This window comes from Medicago truncatula, chromosome 5, assembly GCF_003473485.1.
Source record: "Medicago truncatula cultivar Jemalong A17 chromosome 5, MtrunA17r5.0-ANR, whole genome shotgun sequence".
In the NCBI taxonomy this organism is placed as follows: Eukaryota; Viridiplantae; Streptophyta; class Magnoliopsida; order Fabales; family Fabaceae; genus Medicago; species Medicago truncatula.
Window position 1 is genome coordinate 26,652,637 of NC_053046.1, and position 23,884 is coordinate 26,676,520.

Genomic DNA, 23,884 nt, shown 5'->3' on the forward strand with positions numbered 1-23,884 from the left:
AGATATAGATCTGCAAAGTTCCAAAGCTTTCATTCAACAAAACACTAAAAAGAATCAAGAAAAATCTTTTTCAAAACCGTGAACAAAAGTGTAGATCTACAAAGATTTAAGCCTTGCATGAAAAAACCAGTGCCGGATTCGTGTTTAGAACGAAAAAGGATTTCCAAATATGTAAAAAAAATTGAAAACGGAGAAGCTTGCTCAACTCCGGCGGCGGCGCCGCCACCCTTGGGCGGCCGGCCACCACGCCGGAGAAGCAAGGTTCACCGGAGAAGATGAAGTTCATCTTCATTTTCCAGGAACCGGCGAGGGAGGAGAAGAGAGAAGTGAGAGCTTCTCTCACTAGGATGAGAGAAGAGAGAGAAAGAACATGAAGGAATGAAAAAACCGGTGTAAACATGCTTATATAGACAACTGAACCGGACCAGTTCAAGACCGGTCCAATCCCTTCAATCCTGAGCGTTGGATCTAGGGTTTCCCTCCCTGGATCAATCCAACGCTCCCTGTGCTTCCAGGCTTTTAGGTTTTGGGCTTGGGCCTTTTTCTTTACAATTTCCTACGTTTTTGTTTTTTTCTTGCTATTCACACCCTGTTTTCTTGCTGATTGAACCTCTGTGTGCTTAATTTTTTCTCTAAAAATTCCCAAAAAAATTGTTGGATGTTTCTTAATACATTTTAATACTTTTGTGATATTTTTCAATGGTTTAAAAATGATAAAAATGTGTGTGTTATTTTTCTTGATTAATTTTGTGTTTGATCTAAGTTTGTGCATTTTTTGTGGTATATTTCTCATAAAATGTTGGCATGTGATGTGGGTGATTGGTGTGTAATTTCATGGTGAATGTGTTGCTGATCATATGTATGTTTTGCTGATTGTGGATGTAGATTTTCATTTCTTTCTTGTTTTGCAAGTAATGTGTGTTTTTATCAAGAAATAAAGTGCAAAATATCTTTAAAAATGTGTCATAATTCTTGGCTTGAATGTGTCCTATTTGTTCTCACATTATAGCTCAAAATCAAACCCCTTTAACATTGCTGTGATGAGAGGATTATAGGTCATGTGCATGTCTAAGCGTCATAACCAATTTTAGGTATATTTTGCCATTTTATTTCATTTCATTACTCTTTTTTCTCTTGCTATTCTATTCAATTTTGTTTACCTTTTTACCATTTTTATGCCTTATGATACTAATCATTTCATTTCATATTTCATCCATCCCATAGTTTAGGCATTATTTTTTTCTATTCATTTCTATATCAAATGGGTTTGTAATAATTTTAGGTAGATTAGCTTTCTTTTAATTACTCGCAAGACCATAGCATGTAAACTAGGGCAAAGTGTAAAGGACAATGGACTCTAATGATGTACACCGACACAAGCACCGACACGCACACACGTTGCATGTTTACCGTTTAGATGTATGCTTAGGAAACGCGATTTTTAGACAAATGCCAATTTTCCAAAAAATAATAATAAATTCCATCACTCAATTTTTTTTCCAAACAAACCTTGGAGTCAAAACTCCATTGAATTTTTTCCTTTATTTTCTTAACCAAATCCAAATGAATCCTAATTCCTACTTAGACTTTTTTAATAACAATTGAACCAACCATTCACCATTTTCTTCTCTTATGCCTTTAAGGCCTCTTTCTCTTCTTCAAAACCATTTTCCAACAAAAACTAAAATCAACCAAACACACAAAAAACATTTTTTGAAAGAGAACTACATGGAGTTTGATCCCTTAAATGGGTATGTAGGCATGAGGTCAAAACCTCTCCAAGTCCACTAAAATAAAACCTCAAACACTTTCTCCCCCCCATTCTTAACATAAATAAATTTCCTTTTTCATAAATAGCATTAAAAATAAAGCGTAGACATAAACTAAGAAAACGGCTCCTATAGAGTACTATAGTCACCGCGGGTGCCTAACACCTTCCCGTAGTGAAAACGACCCCCGAACTTAGAATCTAAGGGTTTTCTCAATTTTGCCATTCCCAAGAAAAAATAGAGAATATCAAAGATTGAAAGGTTCAAGCATAATTAATGACTTGACACCCGAAAATCGCGATAACACAAGGCAATCTCATGTTTATTGCCTGAATTTTTATCACATTTTTCTTGTAGCTTCTGACAAAGAATCTTGAGTCTATCTTCATACGTTGTTGATATGAAGTTAAACCCTTTGAGTTCTTCTTCAGAAGCTTTCAGTTCCAATAGAGTTGTTTTTTGTTGTTTCATTAAATCAACATATTTTTCTTTTAAATCTGTCAACTCATTGGTTCTGTGTTCAAATAGTGATAAGAGTTCTTTTAGAGAATCAACAAGTTCTTGTCTAGGAATTTTGGAATATACCTCATTTTCATCTTCTGAATCTGATTTAGCTTCTGATACTGCTTCTGATGATACTGTTGCCACTAACCGCATGGCTGCTTTTGCATCATCATCTGCTTCTTCTTTATCAGAACCAGATTCACTGTCCAAATCTTCCCAGGTCGCCATCAAGCTCTTTTTGATTTGCTTTCTGAATTTACTGGAGCTGAAGCTTGATTTCTTGGGTTTGCTTTTAGACTTCTCCTTCTGAAGATCAGGGCAATCAGCAATGAAATGACTAGACTTCTTACAGTTGAAGCACCCCTTCTGATCTTCTTTCTTGGAGTTCTTGTAGCCATTTCTCTTGCTCAAAAATTTCTTCTGCTTCCTTGCCAGATACTCAAGCTTGTTGGACAACATAGCCATCTTCACAGAATGATCTTCATCAGAATCTCCATCAGGTGATTCTTCTTCAGATTCACTGGCCTTGTAAGCTTTAGAAGATTTGGAAGACTTTCCTTTAGATGGTAGAGCAATAGATTTACTCTTCTTAGAGGACTCATGCTCATTTAGACTCATTTCATGCACTTTGAGGGAACTGACAAGATCTTCAACACTCAAAGTGTTTAAATCCTTAGCTTCCTCAATAGCAGTTACTTTGGGTCTCCATCTAGAAGGCAAGCTTCTCAGAATCTTACTAACATGATCAGAAGTGACATAGCTCTTCTTCAGTATTTGCAGTCCGGATACTAAAGTTTGAAATCTAGAGTACATCTCCTCTATACTCTCATCATCCTTCATTTTGAACAGCTCATACTGATGAACTAGCATCAGGGCCTTTGCTTCTCTGACCTTCTTGCTTCCTTCGTAGTTGGCACAGAGTGATGCAAACATTGCCTTAGCAGTGGATTTATCACTCATCTTCATGTATTCAGTACGAGGAATAGAAGCAACAATAATCCCTCTGATCTTGTGATGCTTTTTGTAAGTTTTCTTCTGAGCAGGAGTGTGTATCTTTCTATCAATAGCAGCTCCTTCTTCATCCAAATCCAGATCATCAACTCCATCTTCAAGTATATCCCATAGTTCTTCATCCAATCCCATGATATAGCTGTACATATTGGTTTTCCACCATGAAAACTCTTCTGGATCTCCATTGAACTTTGGAGCTTTTCCAGAGTCTGATTTCCTTTCAGCAGTATCATAGTCATGTTTGACACTTGTGTATTTTAAGGATGTAGTTGATTCCTCTCCTCCAGACATGTTTTTCTTTTGGATCTTGATCTGTCACACGGTTAAGTGCTTATGATAACAGAGCAAGCTCTGATACCAATTGAAGGTGAGAAAAACACAAGAAGGGGGGGTTGAATTGTGTTTTCTTTTTCTCTTTAAAAAAAAAAAATCTTCTTCTGATAAAACTTCAGAAGCAGTTTCTGAGTGCTTCTGATGAAATGATCAGAATCAGATATGCAGTGGAAAAGATCAAAGCAGAGAAAAGAAAAGCAAGACACAAGCAGTTATCCTGGTTCCTTCCACAAATCGGAAGTAGTCCAGTCCCCCTTGCACTTCCAAGGAGATTTCACTATAATCACAAAGATTACAAAATGCTCAATACTCTCTAAGCATGAGACTTCTCAAAAAATGCTCAAGCACACACGCAAGAGTCTTCCAATGCTCAAGCACTAAGCAAGAGTCTTCTAATGCTCAAGCACACAGGCAAGAGGCTTCTGATCAAACAAAAATACAATGAAATAAGTTTGACTTGAACACTTGATATACAATCAGTGGTGTTCACAATACAATACGTTAGAGACTCTAGACTTTTGAATTTCTAAGATGTATCAAATCAGTGCAGAAATTCAGTGTGCTTTGTAGAATCAAATTGACAGAGTTTTGGCGCTTTTTTAACTTGTATATATCTATCTACAATCTTCAAGTCTTCACTCCTTTATATAGAGGTGTGAAAGAGACGTTGAGATGATTAGCACGTCTAAAGAGTCGTTTGAAATCCTTTGATCATTCACCAGTAATCCTTTGCCTGATTTGGGTGTAGTCCTTTGAGGAATTAACTTCAAATTCATTCCCATCTTGAAGGCACAAATTCTGCAGGCATAGTTGTTGTCTTGTCTTGTAGCGTGGACAAAACAGAGTAGTGGAGGTAGTGGTTGTACACTTGTACTTTGTCAACTCTGTTAATGAAGGACAAATACTCAGTGCTATCCAAATGACCGTTGATACCTCCCTTTCAATTCTTCGTTCTTCTTAAATAAGGTTGAAATGAGAAACAGCTACTTTGGATCTTCAGTTTGAATTTACGGATTAAATGTAGCTTCTGGTGATGATATCGCTTCTGATGAAAACCTTGCTTCTGATGAGCTTCTGCTTCTGATGAGCTTCTGCTTCTGATGACGTCATCACTTCAGATGCACTTTAGCTTCAGGAGCACTTCAAGCTTCAGACGCAGTTTTCTTCAGATGCTATGAATTCCTTTGCTTTCCTTTGTTCTTCCAAGACCTATTGAAATTACTTGACTAGCATTTGGTCCTGTACACTTGAACAATTATTAGCAATAACCAATTGACAATTTTTAATACCTTGTTATCATCAAAACTTATTAAGGTTCATTGTAAAACACATTTTGTTCCAACACATCAGTCATACTACGTCATTCTACTATGTCACCAAGACTAGCTACCATCCAAAATATAGAGTTTTAAGAGACATTAAGTACACAACAAACTAGTTAGCACTCTTAAACTCGTTCTTGCACACAGAATGTCATATCTAAACATTTACATTAGGTTTCCCCCCAATGAACTCTCCCTCCTCAAGGTACTTCTCTGGGTCCTCCTCCTCAGGTGCATGGCCTCCTCCTACTCCCTGCTCAGCAACATCAGCAGAATCAACAACAAGGGGAACAAAGGGCTCATGTGGGTCTGGTCCTACGGGTGGGACAACACCCATGTGCAGAAATAGGTTCAAAAGTTGGAGTAGAAACAATTAAGTTAAAAGGCAATGCCGTAAGGGAAGGGAAGGGACCGACAAAACATATAGCCGCTCCGACGCTCAAATCAGTATATGATCGAGGTGGAAAAAGCATGTAAACATAGGCAAATGGTGACTGTGATTCGTACATGGGCGTGGTGGCAATGCCACGTATAAATAGACGAGCAGGTTCGTATGCGCCGTGTATGTGCTAGCCATTAGACTTCAAGTAAGAATATATTTCAACACTTTTATGAGCATAGCTGATGTGCTAGATTTGGTTTCACTAAAATAGATTTGCAGATAATGTCCCATTCAACTTTTTGTCCTTTTTTCATTTTTCTTGATTTCACTCATAATATCCCTTCCAACCTATGTTGAACAATATGTTAATATATCTATTCTTTAAGTTTGTTATAGGTAGGGAGTAAAACTAGATAATATAACATTTACATTTTTCTACTTCATTCGCAGTTGATTATGGGTGGGGAGTACAAATTAATTTATATTTTTGCATGGACCAAAATTCATGCAACTCATATTTTCCCAACACTTGTAGCATCAAACTCCAATAACTTACCTTCATGTTATTGAAACTTGATTAACAGTCGATTTGTAGTTGAATATTATTGGGAAAAAAACTTAAGTCTTGTAAAATTGAATTGAGACATTGGAGTATGCTCCTCTTAATATTCTCAGGTTCGATTATCTTTTATGCCAATTTAGATGGGCTAGTTTAGCTTATTCAAACAAAATATTTCATAAGAAAGAAAAAAATCAAAGAAGGGAGGGGCTTGGAAAGTTCCTGTTAAGACTAACTAAAACCAAAATAGTTTTTTAAGCAACAGTGAAAGTGATTGCTCTAATCTGAATTACGAAGCATGGCATTACTCATTCATAATCTTCAATTGACTTTTCTCCAGTCAAACATCTAGTTTTTTTGTTATGTGACTAATTTATTCAAAATACTTTGTTCAACTGATCATGTAGATAACAATTTTGATATCTTTGCCACTTGAGTTGGAACTTGTTGACAATTATGAATACTATTTGATAGGCTACATTGCCACTTGAGTCGGAACTTGTTGACAATTATGAATACTATTTAATAGGCTACAAATTGAATATTCAAGTATTGTTGGAGAAAAACAACTATTAATACTCATGCTCAAAGTCAGTGACTCAAATTTGTGACACTCTCTTTGTCTCTGTCTCTCTGAACATTTACCTTTCTGGAATGGGGAGAAAATCTTCATTGCAACTAAGTATTCTTTGCTTCAATATTGTCCTGTTATTGTTGGCATGGTCAAGAGTGAAAAGAAGCCACTGCTTAGTGCCACAACAAAAGTCTGTTATGAGCATAGGTGTTGTGCTTGATTTGGTTTCATTAATGGGAAAACATCAAAAGATAGCAATGGAAATTGCAGTCAAAGAGTTCAACAACCAATTGAGTTCGTCCAAGCTGGATTTGCAGATAAAAGATTCACATGGCAATTCTGCACAAGTTATTTCAAGTGGTAATTTCCCTTCCAACTCTTAAAGTTGCATTAAAAATGTTTTTATCTAATTAATGCACGCCGCGTTTAGTCTTAAATTTTGATTCATCAATCAAACGCATCATAGGTGTTCAGTTTTTTTGACAAATAAAATAGTATTTGGACACCCAATTCCTCTCACAACCTGAAGAACGGTCGCCCAAGACACCCCACTTGTAACTATATCATTAGATGCAACACATGAATCTTTTCCCCAACCGTTCTAGACATTTTTGACAAATAGTAGACCACAACAGAGAGTCAAAATGAACAATCAAGTGGGTGTGTACTTATCCCCGCCCACTAAAGTTGTATCCCACAGTATTTCCTTATTTTGGTGACATATCTTGTACATATCCGAGTCTGTCATAAGATATCCTGCAGTATTGCGTTGTATCAGTGACATATCTTGTCCTAAAAATGAATCCTGCGGTATTTCCTTATTTTGGTGCCAAACATATTATAAAAAGAAAATAGTTTCCACTTTTCTCTATTATGAATCATGATTATGTATAGACCGATGATATTTACATTCACCTTTCTCATGATGGATTTATTGTGTAAACTTTGAAGTAAAAATAAACAGTCTAACCAACACCATTACGCTTTTATAAATATAGTTATGGATCTCTCACGGAGCGACCAGGTGCTGGCCATCGTAGGAACGATTACACACAAAGAAGCAACACTTGCTAGTGAATTCGACGACAACATAAAGAACAATCCTATCTTGTCTCTAACTTCATTTGCTGGCAGACAAGAATTATTATCTCCTAGATTGCCACATTTCATCCAACTCAGAGATGATATTAACCATCACATCCAATGCATTGCAGCAATTGTAGGAGAATTCAGATGGAAAAAGGTGGCAGTAATTTATGAACATAATAATGACGACTTTTCCTCTGATCCAGAAATAATACTTAGCCTCTCCAATTCTCTTAAACTTGCTGGTTCTGAAATTGAAAGCCATTTAGCTATTCCTTCTTTATCCACACTTTCAGACGCAGAATCTACAATTGAAAATGAGCTTAATGAGTTGAAAAGGAAGAGTAATAGGGTCTTCTTGATTGTTCGTTCTTCTTTAGAGTTGGCTAATATTATTTGTGAGAAAGCAAAACAAATAGGTTTGATGGAAAAAGGTTCGGTGTGGATTATCCCGGACGAGGTTGCTGGCCTACTTGATTCAGTTAACTCTTCTGTTATCTTCAACATGCAAGGTGTTGTTGGATTTAGAACACACTTCATAGAAATGAATAAGGCTTTCAGAAAGTTTAAATTCCTATTCCAAAGAAAGTTTGCACTAGAATACCCTGAAGAAGATAGCGTTAACCCAAGTAACTTTGCACTTCAAGCATATTATGCAACTAAAGCTATTGCTGAAGCTGCAAATAAATTATCACAAGTAAAGTTCAGACTTGAACAATTCTCAGAAAAGATTTTGTCTAGTAAATTTGAAAGACTGAGCGCAAAGACTTTCTCCAAGAATGGACGATTTCTCCAATCACCAACCTTCAACATAATTAATGTGATTGGGAAAAGTTATAGAGAATTGGGATTTTGGTCTTCAACACTTGGTTTTTCAAAGAACATAGTGAGACATCAAGTAATGGAGACGACAAACGCAACTCATGATTCTGATGGAGTTTTCAGCACAGTTTATTGGCCTGGAGATTTACAATCTGTTCCCAGGGGATGGATTCACGGTAACGAGGAAAGGTTATTGAAAATAGGAGTGCCTGCCAATGGTGTCTTTACTCAATTTGTGAATGTAACACATGACAGTAGGAATGGAACTTTGATAACTGGTTTCTCTATCGGAGTCTTTAAAGTTGTTGTCGAACGTTTACCTTATTATTTACAGTACAGTTTTATTCCGTTCAATGGCTCATACGATGAAATGGTTTATCAGGTCTACAATAAGGTATGGTAACGATCAACTAGGTTAGAGCACTAGTTTTTTTTTTCGTTTTTTTATGTTCTGATTAATAAAAATCTTAAATTTTACTTCTAATGCAGACATTGGATGCTGCAGTTGGTGACACAGCCATAGTGGAATACAAGTAAAACCATCGGTGTTAGATATCCAGACTCTTAACGAAAGAAATTCACCAGTCGGGTGTAATGGAAATTCATTTATTGTGAAGTATCTGACTGACGTATTAAAGTTTTTAAGCCTGAGAATATTAGGAAAATAAATTCCATGAGTGACTACCCTGCTGCCTTTGAGAAGAAGGAAATTGAAGCCGCATTCTTTGTTGCGCCTCATGCTAAAGTATTTCTAGCAAAGTACTCGTGTAAGGGCTTCATCAAAGTGGGGAACATTTTCAGGCTTGGCGGCTTTGGTTTTGTGGGTTTCTCTCCTCTCATTGTCACTGATTCTAAATTTTTAACATGTTTAGTATAAATGAAATTAGGGTAATTAAAATTTTAGACCTAATAGATATTTCCATACACACAAGGTTTTTAAAAATAGTTTTTCTACAAATATATACTTTTTTTTTAATATTCAAAAGCTGATCCAACTTTTGTGTAACATTTTGTGGTTTGAAACCATAGGTATTTCCAAAAGGTTCAAGTCTAGTTGCTGACATATCAGAGGCATTGCTGAATGTGATAGAGAGCGGAGAAACAGAACAGCTCGAAAAAAATATGTTGAACGAGATAGAGAGTGAAAGCAAAGCCAATTGTTCTTCTTTAGAGAGCAACAAGGGGAAAAATAATTCATCGATAGGCCTTCAGCCTTTCCTTGCTCTGTTTTCAATCTGTTCTTTTTTTGCTATTCTTGCGTTGTCATATCACATGATTTGTTGTTAGTGAAGAATGTAGAAACTTTGAGAAAACACACAGTTTTAGCATTAACACGATTATGGAGATGTACAAGCAAGTTTTTTGCTTGGTGCCGTTCGAAACTCCAATCAAGAATCTTAAGAAGAGTAAGAAATAACACAGAAACAAGAAATGCATCAGAGGAGAATGTCACTAATAGCCAGCAAATTCTAGTAGTGGTTGAGTTTGTTGATAATGTACTGGCTGCTCATGCTTCATGAACAATGTTTGTACAATATATTATGCCGATACATTTTAAGATATTATGACAGGTGTGTGATTCATGTTAAGTAAAGAACTTGTTGATATAGTTATGGCTGCTCATGCTTCATTAACAAGTAAATTTGGATGTAACGAGAAATATATGGGGTGTAACTAAAAAATTTCGTTGATATTTGCAGTGAATGGAACTATATTGAATGCCTCGCGAATTAATTGCAACTGTTAGATATTCCTTCCACAAAATGCATCGGTGGGATTGATATAAATTAGAGCTTTTGCTACAACAATACAAGTATCTAGCGTCGTGATGTCACCATGATAAATTATTTACGATATGGAGCATTTTCTTTTTTATATTTAGGATTTTTTTTTTAGAAATATAGTTGGGACTGTTAGATATATATTATTAGAGTAGAAAATCTTATAAATATACTCAATTATCACCAAAAAAACATTTTTTATTTTTTTGGCTAACCCATTGTTGTGAGAAGCGAAGATTTCGCTATGCTTCTCGAGAAACAATTAATTTAATGTAAATAAAATCTCTGATCTATTCTTCCTTCAAAATTTACAATTTCTCAAAAGTTTAACGATCAATTGTGGAAATGGCATTGGTAGGAGAGAAGAAGAAGAAGAAGCATGGCCAATATACAGAGAATGGTATGGTGATCACAGTTTATGTGGAATCATCAAGAGCTCGATCATCAAACAAATCATCAAAGAAAACCAAGCCACAATATGAATCAAAAACAAGACGTGGCTGTGATCGTAAGGCTCAACTTCTTGCATACTCATTGTTGTCGCATTTGCAGTTATGCTGCAAACTTTTATATTGTGGTAAAAAGCAGGCAAATGTGGTTGATGCGGCTGCAATTGCAGTTATAGTGTTATTGTGGAGGCGTCTAAAATTATTACTATACTGCAATCACATTTGTAGTTATATATCATAATTTAAAACATGCATGCATTATCAAATTTTACAATTTTGTGAAATTTTTACATAAGCGTTTATGGTTTGTGAAACCGGTTGGAATAAGCTCGCCATCAAAGCAAATGCCACAAAGTTTACGTACATTTTTGGAACCCAAAGGGAGTACGAAGAGAAAGTGCAGAGGAAACAAGTGCTGTTACTTGTTTTTGGTAATATAAAAATTATGAAATTAAAATTTCACATTGTGGCTTGTTAATTAATTATCATTTTGTGTTTAGTGACAGCTGCATTTGCTTGATTGTGTATTTTTTTGTTGCTTTTTTTGGTATTCTCAGATGAAACTGAAGAGCATGTTTAAAAAACTGTCGTGCAAAGAGATAAAGTGGTAAAGATGGTTGATTAAGATAATGATGATATTATGTAAGGTACTGGAAATTTGTTTCAATTCTTTGGTGTCCTTTTTGTTTACATCATCTACCAAAAAATGTTATTTAGCATTGATATTTGATTACTCCATACTTAACATTGTTCGAACACGAAAGTGTAAAGGTTTAGATAAAAAAGTGCGCGAAAATGAAGATTATTTATATACATCAATTAATGAATTGTTGAAAGACAAAGCATGTGTTGGTCTAGCAGTTGTTAGAACGCTGCCGCATGTTTAGTGAGAAGCTTGTATTTGTAGCTTTGTAAAAGTCACAGTAAACTTACGTAAGAACGCAAGAATTGTCTTTGTACCATGAAGTCAAACATAGCAAAAGTCTATTAGATTCAATTGTTTTTCAAACGATTATACAAACCAAAATTACCACCATTAGAGTCATGGTTGTTCCGAATCCAAGATTTGAAATCTTAACAAAATTCTGAGACAAAAAAGGTCGTCCATGCCTTCTGCATACTATGAATCTTTCTTTTCCAATATTATATAATGAATTGTTTTTGTTAATTTATTTGTTCAACACATCCTATGATACTTTGTTGAAGTATATAAGACAAATTCTATGACATCAAAGTTGACCTAGCAACAATCTTTTGAACACTCGCTCTTTTATTGGGTGAAATCAATATATGTCCCACCACTTTATGTAGGTTCCATTTTCAAAGTGTATGTCCTACATTGATTTCACCCAATAAAAGAGTGAGTGCTAGAGAGTGCTTAAAAGAGAGTGTTGCTAGTATTCCTCTTTTTCATTGGAGATCCTTATTTATTTTGTATGCATTTTCATCTCTCTCGATTTTCCTCCTTGTCCCCCCCTCTCACTATTATTTCTTTCTTTATATCACTACAGCCTTTCTCTCATCTCATCTCTTAATTTCTCTTCTGCAGTTTAGTTCTCTATCTCCTCCCTTCATCTCTTAATTTCTCCCCTCTTTCCATGATCAGCTGTCGAATGTAGTTTTTTCTTTGAAGAATTGTCACAAAGACAACATCAAAGGAATGAAACATGAAAGAACAAAAAGAAACCATGTTGAAAATGAGAACAAGTTTGGGAATAAAAATATACACTAATAATTTCCTACTAACAAAAGAACATGTACAAAAATAGCAACAGAAGTGTCCAGTTTCTGCTCCTATTGCTCCCAGAAGTTTAGCCTACAAATTGGTAGAAGACTCTGGCAAGTGGCAACCTATTACATTTTGATGATAATATACTTACAGCGTTCTTTGACAGACATATTATCATTGAATAATAAATTATACAACACATAATTACACAACATAGTGACCCTAATTCTCAAAGATGATATTCATGCACCCCGATTCCGGAGACTGTAGTACTAGAACTGAAGCAGTGCCTAAAAATATAAGCTACAACACAACCAAAAACCCTTTCAAAAAAAAAAAACACACAACCAAGAAAACTCTGACTTCAAAAGGCACCACATGACCAACAATTACTACAACAATTACTCTAAGAAGTTGAATATTGAACATTGGAAACATTTTAAATCCAATGAATGACAAATATGTCATCAAGAGATAAATAATCAAATAAACCTATGCTGCAGTTGGCATAGGTGAAATTTGAGAATTTCACCGGAAACCAGTTAGAAAGTCTTTTGTTCTCCTTGTCCACCTCCTGTTTCAGAAATTATTTATTAGGAAGAATATTTGTCACCAAAATATAATTAAAACACGGTTGAGCTCCACCCAACTAAAATAAAGCGTGCATCTTATGTGCATTCAATTCAACAGAAACAAAGCACTTCAAGCATCTAATATCTGTTACTTATCTCCATCCAATAGATATCATGAGTTATGAATAAAAATGCTTGAAAGGATGGACAGTCATAAGAATAGTGTTCTAAAAAAAAATAAAAAATACTCCCTCCGTTCCAAAATACATGTATTATAAAAATTTGGTATTTTGAAAATATTCATTGAGACAAATCAAACAACATCTTATATGCTAATATTTGTATTTATAAATTAGTTAAAAAATATGGTCAAAGTAAGCTATGTGAATAGTGCACATTGTAAAACTATGACATGTATTTTGAAACGGAGGGAGTAATTTAGATGTCATGATAAGAAGCCATAAACAGGGCAGAAAAATGAGGGAGTGCGTAAAAACATTTACCTTAATTGTGTTCCATATTTGGATATGACAAGTTTAACTTCTTCTCGGAATATGTGGAGACGCTGAGCCAGAGGACTGGGAGAATGACCTCTGGACAAATTTGTGGTCTAAGAGTTGAGCCGCAGTGGGACGATCATCTGGATTAACTTTAAGACAATGCAGAATAAAATCGCGTGCATCTCTTGAAAGAGTATCAGGCACTGGAGGTAGTTCACCTTTTCCAATTCTAAACACTGCGCTGATCTGTTGTCATAAGAGATTCAACAAAGCATGGAAATCAAAACTAGCAGTAATGCAATGTTTCATAAAAAATTTATATAGAGATAGGGATCAAATCATAGCCACGTAACACTTCAAAAAGGAACTTAAGTTTAATCTCATGTTAATAGCGTGGTAAAAAGAAAAAACAGTTGGATTGAAGTGGTAATATGATACATACACATTCCATAGGAGCGTATGGAACTTGCCCAGTTAACATCTCCAACACAGTGCATCCTAGACTCCATATATCAGCCGGAAGTCCATAACCTTTAACTTTTCCTCTTACAACCTGCATATTAATTGCAACAGCAAAGCTTCAGAATCACTACTTAACCTAATAAGAATCGTAAAATGAAACATCTTTTTTTTAGGTGTGTATCTAAGGGGAGGGGATCGCTAAGGAGGCTGACGAAGTCCAGCAAGTTCAAGGTTTCTAATCCAACAAATATGTACAACACCATTATCACTAATCATATGTTGCATGCTGACAGTGGTAAAACATAGATTTGGCTGCGTATTGGTTGAGGGATTGACTCCCTCTGAAGCCTTTTTAACCAAGTGATTGGTCTCAAGTGGTTAATGAGCTCTCCCTAAGAACGAATGGTTCGGGAGAACCCGAGTGTGATTCCTAGGTGAAACAATTTTTGGCTAGGCATTACTTACCTCCCGGCCAAATTCCAAATTACTAGGGCCCTTTTCCCCTAGGAACCAGAGGGTTAACACTATATATATATATATATTCATCAATTCAATAAACTTAATAAAGATATATGATGAATAAATGGGACATGTGAAAAAGATAGAGGTGTAACTATTAGGCCGATCTAAAAGATTAACCCATCAAAGCTAAAATACTTCTTGTCATTATAAAGAAAATACACAATTTATTCCTTGTAATTGCATAACTATATCAACCTAGTCCTCCCTATTATCAATATTCCAAAATGATCCCTGGAATTGCAAAATATCAATAAAGATGATCCCTCTGTCTGGATCTCCAATCACATATGCTGGAAATGCATCTTCAACATTACCAACGTAATGTCATTTTAGTTCATGCAAATATCAACTACGGACGGACACAGTCAACATTTTGAAATTTCAAAGATCATTTTGGAATATCGATAAAGTGGGAGACTAGGTTGATATAATCGAACAATTTCAAAGATCAAATTGAGTATTTGCCCTATTATAAGGTAATGCTTCTTCATATGCGTAGAGATTAAATTTTATTTGTTCGAAATTCCACCTTTATTGCGGTCCGCCCCTAATCGCCTAAATTGCGACATTTGGTTTACCTTCATTGCAACTTCCAACACCTTCATTGTGTTGGCTTTGAGGGGGTGGATTTAGTCCCACAGATAAATAGGATGCTTGAGAAGAGTTTATAAAGAGGAGGCACTACTCACCTTACAAGCCGGTTTTGTAAGGATGAGTTAGGCCCCAAATTTCAACAGTATTCATTTACATCTTGATGTCCATGCTACACTTCAGAGATTTATTGTTTCAGCTTTACAACTAACCCTATTTGCTTAATCAATTATGTATGGTAAGACATACGAATGAACTGAGGTTCTACGTGGAATCCCAATAACTTCAGAGACAATCAAAGCATTTAATTTCATTCAGCAGGCAAAAGAAGAAGAGCATAAACTCAATCTACATGTAACAATTATTGATCCAACCACTTAACTGTTACATAAACTATTAAGAAGTTACAAACAATGTATATCCAACTACTTATTGAATATGTTGAACCATCATTTATTCAATAATTCTCTTTCGAAGATTGAAAACAAACCTCTGGTGCCATCCAGAATGCTGTTCCTTGGCATGATTTAACATCATTCAGTTTAATTGCCTGAAAAACAACAGCCACAAAGTAAAATTAGTAAATGGAAATTATAATTTATGCAACTGCAGGTAGTAGAGATTCCGCGACTAAAGTCAAAGTTAGACAGAAACTGAAGCAGAGTAGAAAGGTCACCTTTGCTAATCCAAAATCTGCAACCTTGACAGATCCATTTGCATCAACCAATATATTTGCACATTTAATATCCCTTTAATTACGAGAGAAAATAGTTAGGTCATATTCACAAATATTGCTTCGTGGCACTACTTAACTGTTACAGAAATACAGAAAACAAAAATGCTAAAGAAACTTTGACACCATAAACCAAAAAGAAACAAAATTGTACCGATTAGAATTTATGACACTGAAACCCTTATGTGACAGCTGTTTCTACAGTTTCAAGTTCCAAGAACAAGTTAAAATGATTCTTATGCTCTGCATCTAAAGCTTATATACTAAGTTGTTTCTAAGGCTAAAATCTAAATATCATATCTGCTTGTGGTTTCAGAAAATATTCAAATTCAACATATTTAACCTCAAATTAGTCTGATATCAATGAGAAGGACATCTCTTTTTTGTGAAAATTCACATCCAACAAGGTATCAAATGCCGCAAAAACACAGGTTGTTTAGGAACCCAGGGAGGAGAAATGTGAAATTGATAGAAACAATCAAAGGAAATGAACAGTTTGATTGAAAATACTCAGAATGGGAGAAAGAACTCTCCACCAAGGATTCCCCCCTACATCAGAGCCTAACTACCCATCCCCATGATAGATTTCAACTACAACAAACAAGACAGATATCCAACTGTATAACTCACTCTAACCTAACCCCGTACTCATTTATTCTTCTAGGCCCTATCACAACAAGCCATTATCAAAGGTTATATATACACTTGAGACAAGAAGAGAACAACAAGGACAATAATTGGATGATAAATCCTTTTATCCCAATAATAATTTTCTCTTTTCCACTCCCCTTTCCTATATTGCCCAATATATGGAACCATTCACGGTCCTCTGGAATATGTAAAACACATCCCAAACTATGAAAATGAAGGGATGTTCTAAATAACCAATTAACAACAAGGAAAAGAAACACTAATATTACAAAGTCATTTTAAAACAATATTTATATTGCAATTATGTGACAGCAAGTGGAAGTTTCTTTCATGCAATGAAATCAAGAACATAGGCATGCCAGAATACAAGGATTCATCTCTATTCTATATCTCAAATTATAGGAAAATAAATCAATAATTCTGGGATCACCTGTGAACAATATTGCGATCATGAAGATACTTCAAACCATGCAGAATCTGTCTCGTATAAGCAGATACTTGGGAATCTCGAAGTTTATACCTCCGGTAGAGGCTTAAAAGGGAACCTTTGGTTACAAACTCGATAAAAATATATAGATTTGATTCATCCTGCAATGAACAACAAGCAGAATGTAAATTACAAACTACAGTTCAAGATAGTAATTATAGGATGCAATGACAAGCTGACAACAAAAAATGGCGGTTAGAAGATAAACTTGTTTATAGCTGACAAAATATTGCAGCATAACTATAGAAAATAATTGAAAGAATTGTATGGTATCCATCCAATTGTCTTAACATGCAACCTGAAATATAACGTGAGTTCTACTTTATATGCTAAAAGTTGTATTCGAAACTAGTTCCTAGCTTCATAGTGTGACAAGAAAAGGTGAAGTTAGCAATACCTCAAACTACACAATATACAGTTTTGGCTACAACTTTTTCAATACATTGAAAGCATTGAGTAAAAATATTTCAGATGAAAAGGACATATTACATTTTACATAAATTTGAAATGTGTTGTGTTGCACAATTACCTCTTGATTCTTTTCCTTTATTATTTGATATTATTTGGCATAGAGTAATGTTTTCTTAATGTCTGTCATTTAGAACAGATACATTCCCAGTAATTCTAGGCTAGCATTTATTAGGATTGTAAATAGACTTGTCTGTATAGTGTAAAATCAATCAAGTATCATTTCATGTTTAGTGAATATTAGTCAGAAAACTATCCTTCAATCTCTTTCGAGTCGATGGAAGCTGTCAATCTGTCACAAACAACTACCCCGAAAGATTAAACCATTAGGCCAAGAGAGATGCACAGGCCCGCACCAATATAAATTTTACATTTTACCTAAAAGAACAGGGGCAAAAAAATTGATGATCTCATGAACCAACAACTCTGTAAAGCCAAAGTTGTTCAATGAAAGCACATGAATAGCAATATATGTAACAGATTCTTTCACCATGGGCTCAAATGAAAATGAACATAAAAGGAAAAGGAGAAGACGAGAGATAACAAGAAAAGTACCATTTCAGTGCCAATGTATCGAACAATATTCTCATGTTCAAACTGACTCAGAAGTGCAATTTCCTGAGAGTGAGGTAGAAGTAAAGTGAGAAAACATATAGATGAAAAAATAATGAGAACGTAAATGGATGAAAAGATATTGCACAAGACAGCAAAGTATTTATAAGAAAACCTTTATCTTCATAAAAGGATTTCAAATAATGGAAAATTGAAGTATACAATAATTATGAAGCAATAGAAAGAGAAAGCCTGTCTTACGTGCTCCAGTTGAACGACACTTTGTTTTCCCTGACTCCCTTGATCAAGCAGTGAAACTTGTTTTACAGCAAAAAAGAATCCATCTCTACAATGGTAATCAGAAAGGGAATAAAACTGGTAGTTAGCAACTTACCTAACAGTTATAAACATCAAATTTTGTAAATGGCTATTTATTTAGGGCTTTGTTCCTGAGCATAGTAGCGAAAGTGGGAAACAAACCCAAAAGATGAAGCATGCTGAATAGAAGATATTGGACGATAATTTCACCAAGAACAACTTAATTTCACCAATAAATTGTGAGAAAAACAAGATTACTTGTATAATGCTAATAATTCACATGCATTTTCCAACTATGACGAGCAACAGAACAAATACGTAGTGGCATTTGAGAAACAAATTTCAGCTGTCTTGCGGCACAGAATAAATGTATTTTTTTTTTTCTCTTCTATAAATTTACAGTTCGTGCCTCTGTGGTGAGACAATGTATTTCTTTACTCTCACCACAGAGGCAAAAACTGTCAGTTTATAGAAACCGAATGAAGAGGCTGAATAATAGAGGAAAACCCAGACTTTAAAGAGCTATCAAAGGTTAAAAATAATCTAGAATATTTGCCCAAGAAAGAAAAAAATAATAAAAAACATCAAGGTAAGGCAGTTCAAAACCGTGATTTTCATTTAGCGCCAAAATGGACAACCTAGAAGAGAAAAAAAGGAATCATTCTGAAAAATGCAACAAAGGGATGCCAACATCAAACTATTTTTCAGCAATTGACCAAAACCACAAGGGTTCTAGAGCCCTTTTGCTCATGTTCGGTAAAATATTTGCACTAATTTAATAGGAAAGGAAACGAATACATTGACATTCATAACATACGTGGCAGCCAAGAGCAATTTTTTTTACTTGGCAAGACTTTATAAGTTCCCTAACTTGGAGCAATGGCCAAGTCAATAAAAGGGGAAAGATTTTATTAGAAAAACAGTTTGATAAATCACTAATCTATAAATTTTTATAAACACCTAAAATATCGTAGAGAGCCAAAATTGATTCAAGATTTTCCTCCCCTTCTTTTCCAAAAAGATAACTGAGCAATAAAAGTTTAAATCATGCTCTCCCTCAATTTCGCTCGGCTAAACACTCTACCTAATGCAGACCCCTTTTATTTTATCTTCAAATGTTTGTATTGGCGTGAGTTTAACAATCACAATGTGGCCCCTATCTCCCGGCTACACTTTTGAACTTTAACAATTAACCACGTACCACTGGCACTGTCAACGTAATTTATCAAATTCACAGTCATTCCAAACTAATCTTTCCAACGTTCATTAACTACTTCCCCATACATATATACTATCAAACTACAAAATTTAATGTGAAATGCTAACGAGTGCCCCCAGACACTTTCTAAGGATTTTAAATGGGAAGTTTTTAAGAAAGTCTATGTAATTACTTAATTTAGAATGCTTAAAATTGTGCCCTGGATGCACTCGTTAGCAAGACTCAAATTTAATTAACAAGCTACTAATAGAAACAGCACTTACTCAGAAATTCCTTCATATACAGTTCCAAATGAACCACGGCCCAAAAGCTCACCCTTTTGCCAACTCCCAGGAGTAATTACAGGCTTCAATCTCACATTAGGAGATATACTATTCGACCTAGTATCCGTCGTCGTGCTAGATGAATCATCTTCTTGTGAAGTAGTAAATGAACACGACCTTGAAAACTCACCAATAATGTCACCATTTTCCTCTTCTTCTATCTTCAATCCCACTTCATCAGCTTCCCCTTTTTCTTCTACTTCATCTACCTTCTCTTCCTCTTCCTCTTCTTCTCTCTCTTTTCCTTCCCCTTCCGGAGCAAAATCCCTCAGAATATCCCACGTTGAACACGTGTCATCCACAACAGAAACCCGAACCCCTGGCGGCGGCTTAAGCATCGGCGGTCTAATTCCCTTAATACCACCGCTGCCGGTTGAACAACTGCTTGTCTCATCAAAACCCCTAACCGAAACCCTAATTTCACCGCCGGTGCAGCAACCACTACTCTCCGCCGGCGAATCTCTAATTGAAACATTAACTTCTCCACCACTATCACCGACACTACTCTCCGCCGGAGAATCTCTAACCAAAACCCTATCATCACACTCAACTACTCCAACTTCATCAATTTCATCACTCACCTTCGTTTCATCGAATTCCGTAACATTCAGCCTCGGCAGAACATCTGAAGAAGACCGAACCTTCATCGCCTCCCAAGCCGCCGCCGGAATCGAGAAATCCTCCGGTCCATTCAACCCTAAACTCCGACAAATAATATCAAATTCTCCGTCAACACCTTCAACTCTAAAGCTTTTCCGATCGTAAAAATCCATCGATCGAGTACAGAGAATCGACGACGACACCGACTCGGAAGATTCCGGTGACGACGAAGACGGTTGAGCATCGTAGTTGAAATTCTTCACCGCATTACGACGTTGTAACTTGGGTTGTTTCTTCTTCTTGGAGTTCATTTCCGTAGTTGATTTGTTTCTATAACCGAAAATTCGTGGTAAGTGATTCATTTAAAGGTGATAAGTCCATTTAAAAAAGCTCTGGCTGCTACCGCGCGTTTGAAACTAAGCACTTTTAGAAATGGTTGAAGAGACTGAAAAATTAAAAAATGGAAGTCAGACTAAGTTGGAGATGGTAAACGATTTTGTTTAAAGGAGAGAGAAAAATCTTATCAAAGAAAGAAGGAAAAGAAAGGATACAGAAAACGCGGTGCCACGTTGACTACTACCAAAGAGGATTGCTTATGTGGAACTTTGTACTTCTTCTTACATTTTTCTATTTCCACGCGCATAAATATATTTTGTAGGCTTAATCACCTTTCATTAAAAACAAATGTCTCAATTTTTTTAGGCTTATTAATAAAAGTCATCGTGTTTTGGCCTACTCACGAATTTGGTCATGCCCTGTTAAAACAGAATAAAATGGTCCTTTAATTATCATTTTTATTGCATTTTTTGTCCTACCCCCCATTTTATTCTCCAAAAACGTAGAGAAATGACAGTTTTAGATCTACCTCATATGCTCAACCATGAAATAAACAAGGAATAAAGCATGTGGGTACAAAGAATCCACTTTATTCAACACACTAACCAAAAAACCATAATTTCTAAGATATGTTTCAAATTAGGATTTTCTTGATTAGTGTGCTGAATAGAATAGATTCCTTGTGCCCACATGTTTTATTCCTTGTTGATTTCATGGTTGAGCATAGGGGTAGATCTAAAACCGTCTAAAACTGTCATTTCTCTGCGTTTTTGGAGTTTGAAAATAGGAGGTGGGACGAAAAATGCAACAAAAATGATAATTGAATGACCATTTTGTTCTGTTTTAAAAGAACATGACCAATTTCGTGAGTAGGCCAAAACATGAAGACCAAAAGTGTAATTAAGCCTTTTTTTTTAAGGGTTAATTAAGTTTTTAGTCCTTATAAATATTTGCAGTTTTGTTTTTAGTTTCTATAAAAACAAATCACACTTTTTAGTCCCTATAAAATTTTTCATTAATGTTTTTAGTCCCTGTTAAATTAAATGTTGTTTAATTATGCTTAAAATTTTAAATTTTTTAATGATTTTTTACATACTTGTTTAAAACATTATAAAACGTTCCTGCGCAATAAGTTAGCTCAAAATTTTATTTTTAAATCCAAATTTCCGTTAGGTTTATCTTGAATTTTTGGCGTTTAAAAAAAATTATATTTAATTCATTACATGTTAAAAAAATCTAATTTTTTATGAAAAATATTATTATAATGTTCAACATGTCTGTTAAAAATCATTTAAAAATATAAAAGTTTAAGTATAATTAAACAAATTTAATTTAAGAGGGACCAACACATACTTTTAGTCCTTGTAAAATTAAAATTTGCTTAATTGTGCTTAAACTTTTAAATTTTCAACATATTTTTTACATACTTATTTAGAACATTATACAAAGTTCCTCCGCAAAAAGATAGCTCAAAATTTTATTATTAGGTCCAAATTTTCATTAATATAATCTTGAAAATTTGGCTTTTAGAAAAATTCATATTTAATTCATTACATGTTAAAAAATTAAAAGATTTTATAAAATAGTGTATTACGATGTTATGAACATGCCAATAAAAAATCTTTCAAAAATTTAGAAGTTTAAGCATAATTAAACAAATTTTAATTTAACAGGGACTAAAAACACTAACGGAAAATTTTGTAGGGACTAAAAAGTGTGATTTATTTTTATAGGGACTAAAAATAAAACTGCAGATATTTATATGGACCAAACACTTAATTAACCCTTTTTTAAAAGAAAAAATGTCTCAATTTATTAATAATAGAGGTGCACTCATAGTCCTCTCAAAATAACCTTCAATAGCAGGTTGCAACCAAAAATATTGTTTCATGGTCCCACATAAGAAAAAAAATTAGCTTAATTGATATGTCGGTCCTTTAACTTATTTCTTTTATTCAATTTGATTTCATAAGTCTTAACTTTCGCAAACTGGTCCCTCAACTCACCTTGGTCCCTCAACTCACCTTGGTCCCCTCAAAAAGGAGAGATGAAGGAGGTCTATAAGATCTTACAGTGTATCACAAACACCTAATTTAATTTGCTTTTCTTCATCTTCTTCCTCTTCTTCACCTTCATACCATCTTCATCAAAAAACCCTTTGTTTTTTCTCTACAAAATTCATCATTTCATCTTCAACAAAAACACATAATCAAACAAACCCTTAGATCTAGAATTAACATCACCACTATCATCTAACACACAATCAAAACTAGAGGAATGATAGGGACACTCTCTTTTCAACACTCTCTCCAACACTCACTTTCTAATTGGTTTAAATCATAGTGGGTCTCACACTTTGGAAATGGGCTCCACTTAAAGTGGTGGGTCACACATTGGTTTAAGCCAATTAGAAAGTGAGTGTTGAAAAGAGAGTGTCCCTGGCATTTCTCATCAAAACTAACATCTATTTATCCAATCCATCACCTTCAACAACAAATTCATTCATCTTCAACCACAAACTCAATGCAAAACTAACACCATTTTTTTCACCTTCATTCTTTTCAATATTCGTTTTTTCTTCTTTTACTGATTCAAAAACTTCCCTCATCTTCAAATCTCTGTATCTCTCGTTTTCTCATAAAACGCTAAAAACCCATAATAAACAAAAAAAAGGTACAAATTGCGCAGGGTGAGTATGAATTGGTTCATGTTTGTGAAAATTAGAATAAATTACTTGTTATCTCGATTTGATTCTCATTAGGAAACCAAAACCATAAAAAATCAATTTTGTCTCAAATTGGTGAGATTTTTTTGTTGTTTCCGTTCATTGAAAAAGCAAGATTAACAATGAAACCATTTTGAGAAACAAAAACTAATTTGGTGATCCCTTAATTGACCCACATAATGATTTTCTTCTACAACCACCACTTTGACCCGTAAAAACAGAAACTTTATCCTTAACAACATCACCTTCTTCCAGAGCAGTTACTGTAACGCCCTACTTCTATTACAGCAATAAAACATGCGAATAATAATAATATTCAAGAAATAGTCGCTACTTTCACCAATTCAGAAAAATCAAATCAACGGTCAACATGCATGCATAAAAATCTCATCAGTCGCAACGGAATACAAAAATCATATACATCAAAGCATACATGTCACATGATCTCAAAATGCATAAGTACAATAATTCTCCAAGTCCGACAAGTGGACAAAATCTCAAAAC

The 23,884-nt window shown here is 34.8% G+C and overlaps 3 protein-coding genes across 3 annotated transcripts; 2 read left to right on the forward strand and 1 right to left on the reverse strand.

The window, feature by feature from the left end:
- The first annotated feature begins 6,449 nt into the window (after nt 1–6,449).
- LOC11431952 (glutamate receptor 2.5) lies at nt 6,450–8,964 on the forward strand. The gene is made up of 3 exons (XM_024784482.2): nt 6,450–6,814; nt 7,453–8,756; nt 8,852–8,964. Exons 1-3 carry the CDS (start codon nt 6,535–6,537, stop codon nt 8,897–8,899), a joined length of 1,632 nt encoding a protein of 543 aa, XP_024640250.1. The 5' UTR covers nt 6,450–6,534; the 3' UTR covers nt 8,900–8,964.
- A 44-nt stretch (nt 8,965–9,008) lies between these two features.
- Nucleotides 9,009–9,945, forward strand: LOC11442256 (glutamate receptor 2.4). The gene is made up of 2 exons (XM_024784483.2): nt 9,009–9,182; nt 9,392–9,945. The coding sequence occupies exons 1-2, from the start codon at nt 9,036–9,038 to the stop codon at nt 9,647–9,649; spliced, it is 405 nt and encodes a 134-aa protein (XP_024640251.1). The 5' UTR covers nt 9,009–9,035; the 3' UTR covers nt 9,650–9,945.
- Nucleotides 9,946–12,300: 2,355 nt separating this feature from the next.
- LOC11431495 (mitogen-activated protein kinase kinase kinase 1) lies at nt 12,301–20,916 on the reverse strand. Its single transcript, XM_003614803.4, has 9 exons — nt 19,660–20,916; nt 18,121–18,205; nt 17,863–17,925; nt 16,783–16,940; nt 15,645–15,717; nt 15,459–15,518; nt 13,836–13,946; nt 13,397–13,639; nt 12,301–12,895 (listed from the first exon to the last, which is right to left on the reverse strand). Exons 1-8 carry the CDS (start codon nt 20,679–20,681, stop codon nt 13,430–13,432), a joined length of 1,782 nt encoding a protein of 593 aa, XP_003614851.1. The 5' UTR covers nt 20,682–20,916; the 3' UTR covers nt 12,301–12,895; nt 13,397–13,429.
- Nucleotides 20,917–23,884: the final 2,968 nt, after the last annotated feature.

Coding starts and splice junctions, on each gene's coding strand:
- LOC11442256 (XM_024784483.2), top strand. CDS start 9,036: ATGAGTGACTACCCTGCTGCCTTTGAGAAGAAGGAAATTGAAGCCGCA. Junction 9,183..9,391: donor GGCTTGGCGGCTTTGGTTTT/GTGGGTTTCTCT, acceptor TTGAAACCATAG/GTATTTCCAAAAGGTTCAAG.
- LOC11431495 (XM_003614803.4), bottom strand. CDS start 20,681: ATGAATCACTTACCACGAATTTTCGGTTATAGAAACAAATCAACTACG. Junction 17,926..18,120: donor GTGTCGTTCAACTGGAGCAC/GTAAGACAGGCT, acceptor CCTCACTCTCAG/GAAATTGCACTTCTGAGTCA. Junction 15,519..15,644: donor CAGATTTTGGATTAGCAAAG/GTGACCTTTCTA, acceptor GTTGTTTTTCAG/GCAATTAAACTGAATGATGT.
- LOC11431952 (XM_024784482.2), top strand. CDS start 6,535: ATGGGGAGAAAATCTTCATTGCAACTAAGTATTCTTTGCTTCAATATT. Junction 6,815..7,452: donor TGCACAAGTTATTTCAAGTG/GTAATTTCCCTT, acceptor TTATAAATATAG/TTATGGATCTCTCACGGAGC. Junction 8,757..8,851: donor TTTATCAGGTCTACAATAAG/GTATGGTAACGA, acceptor CTTCTAATGCAG/ACATTGGATGCTGCAGTTGG.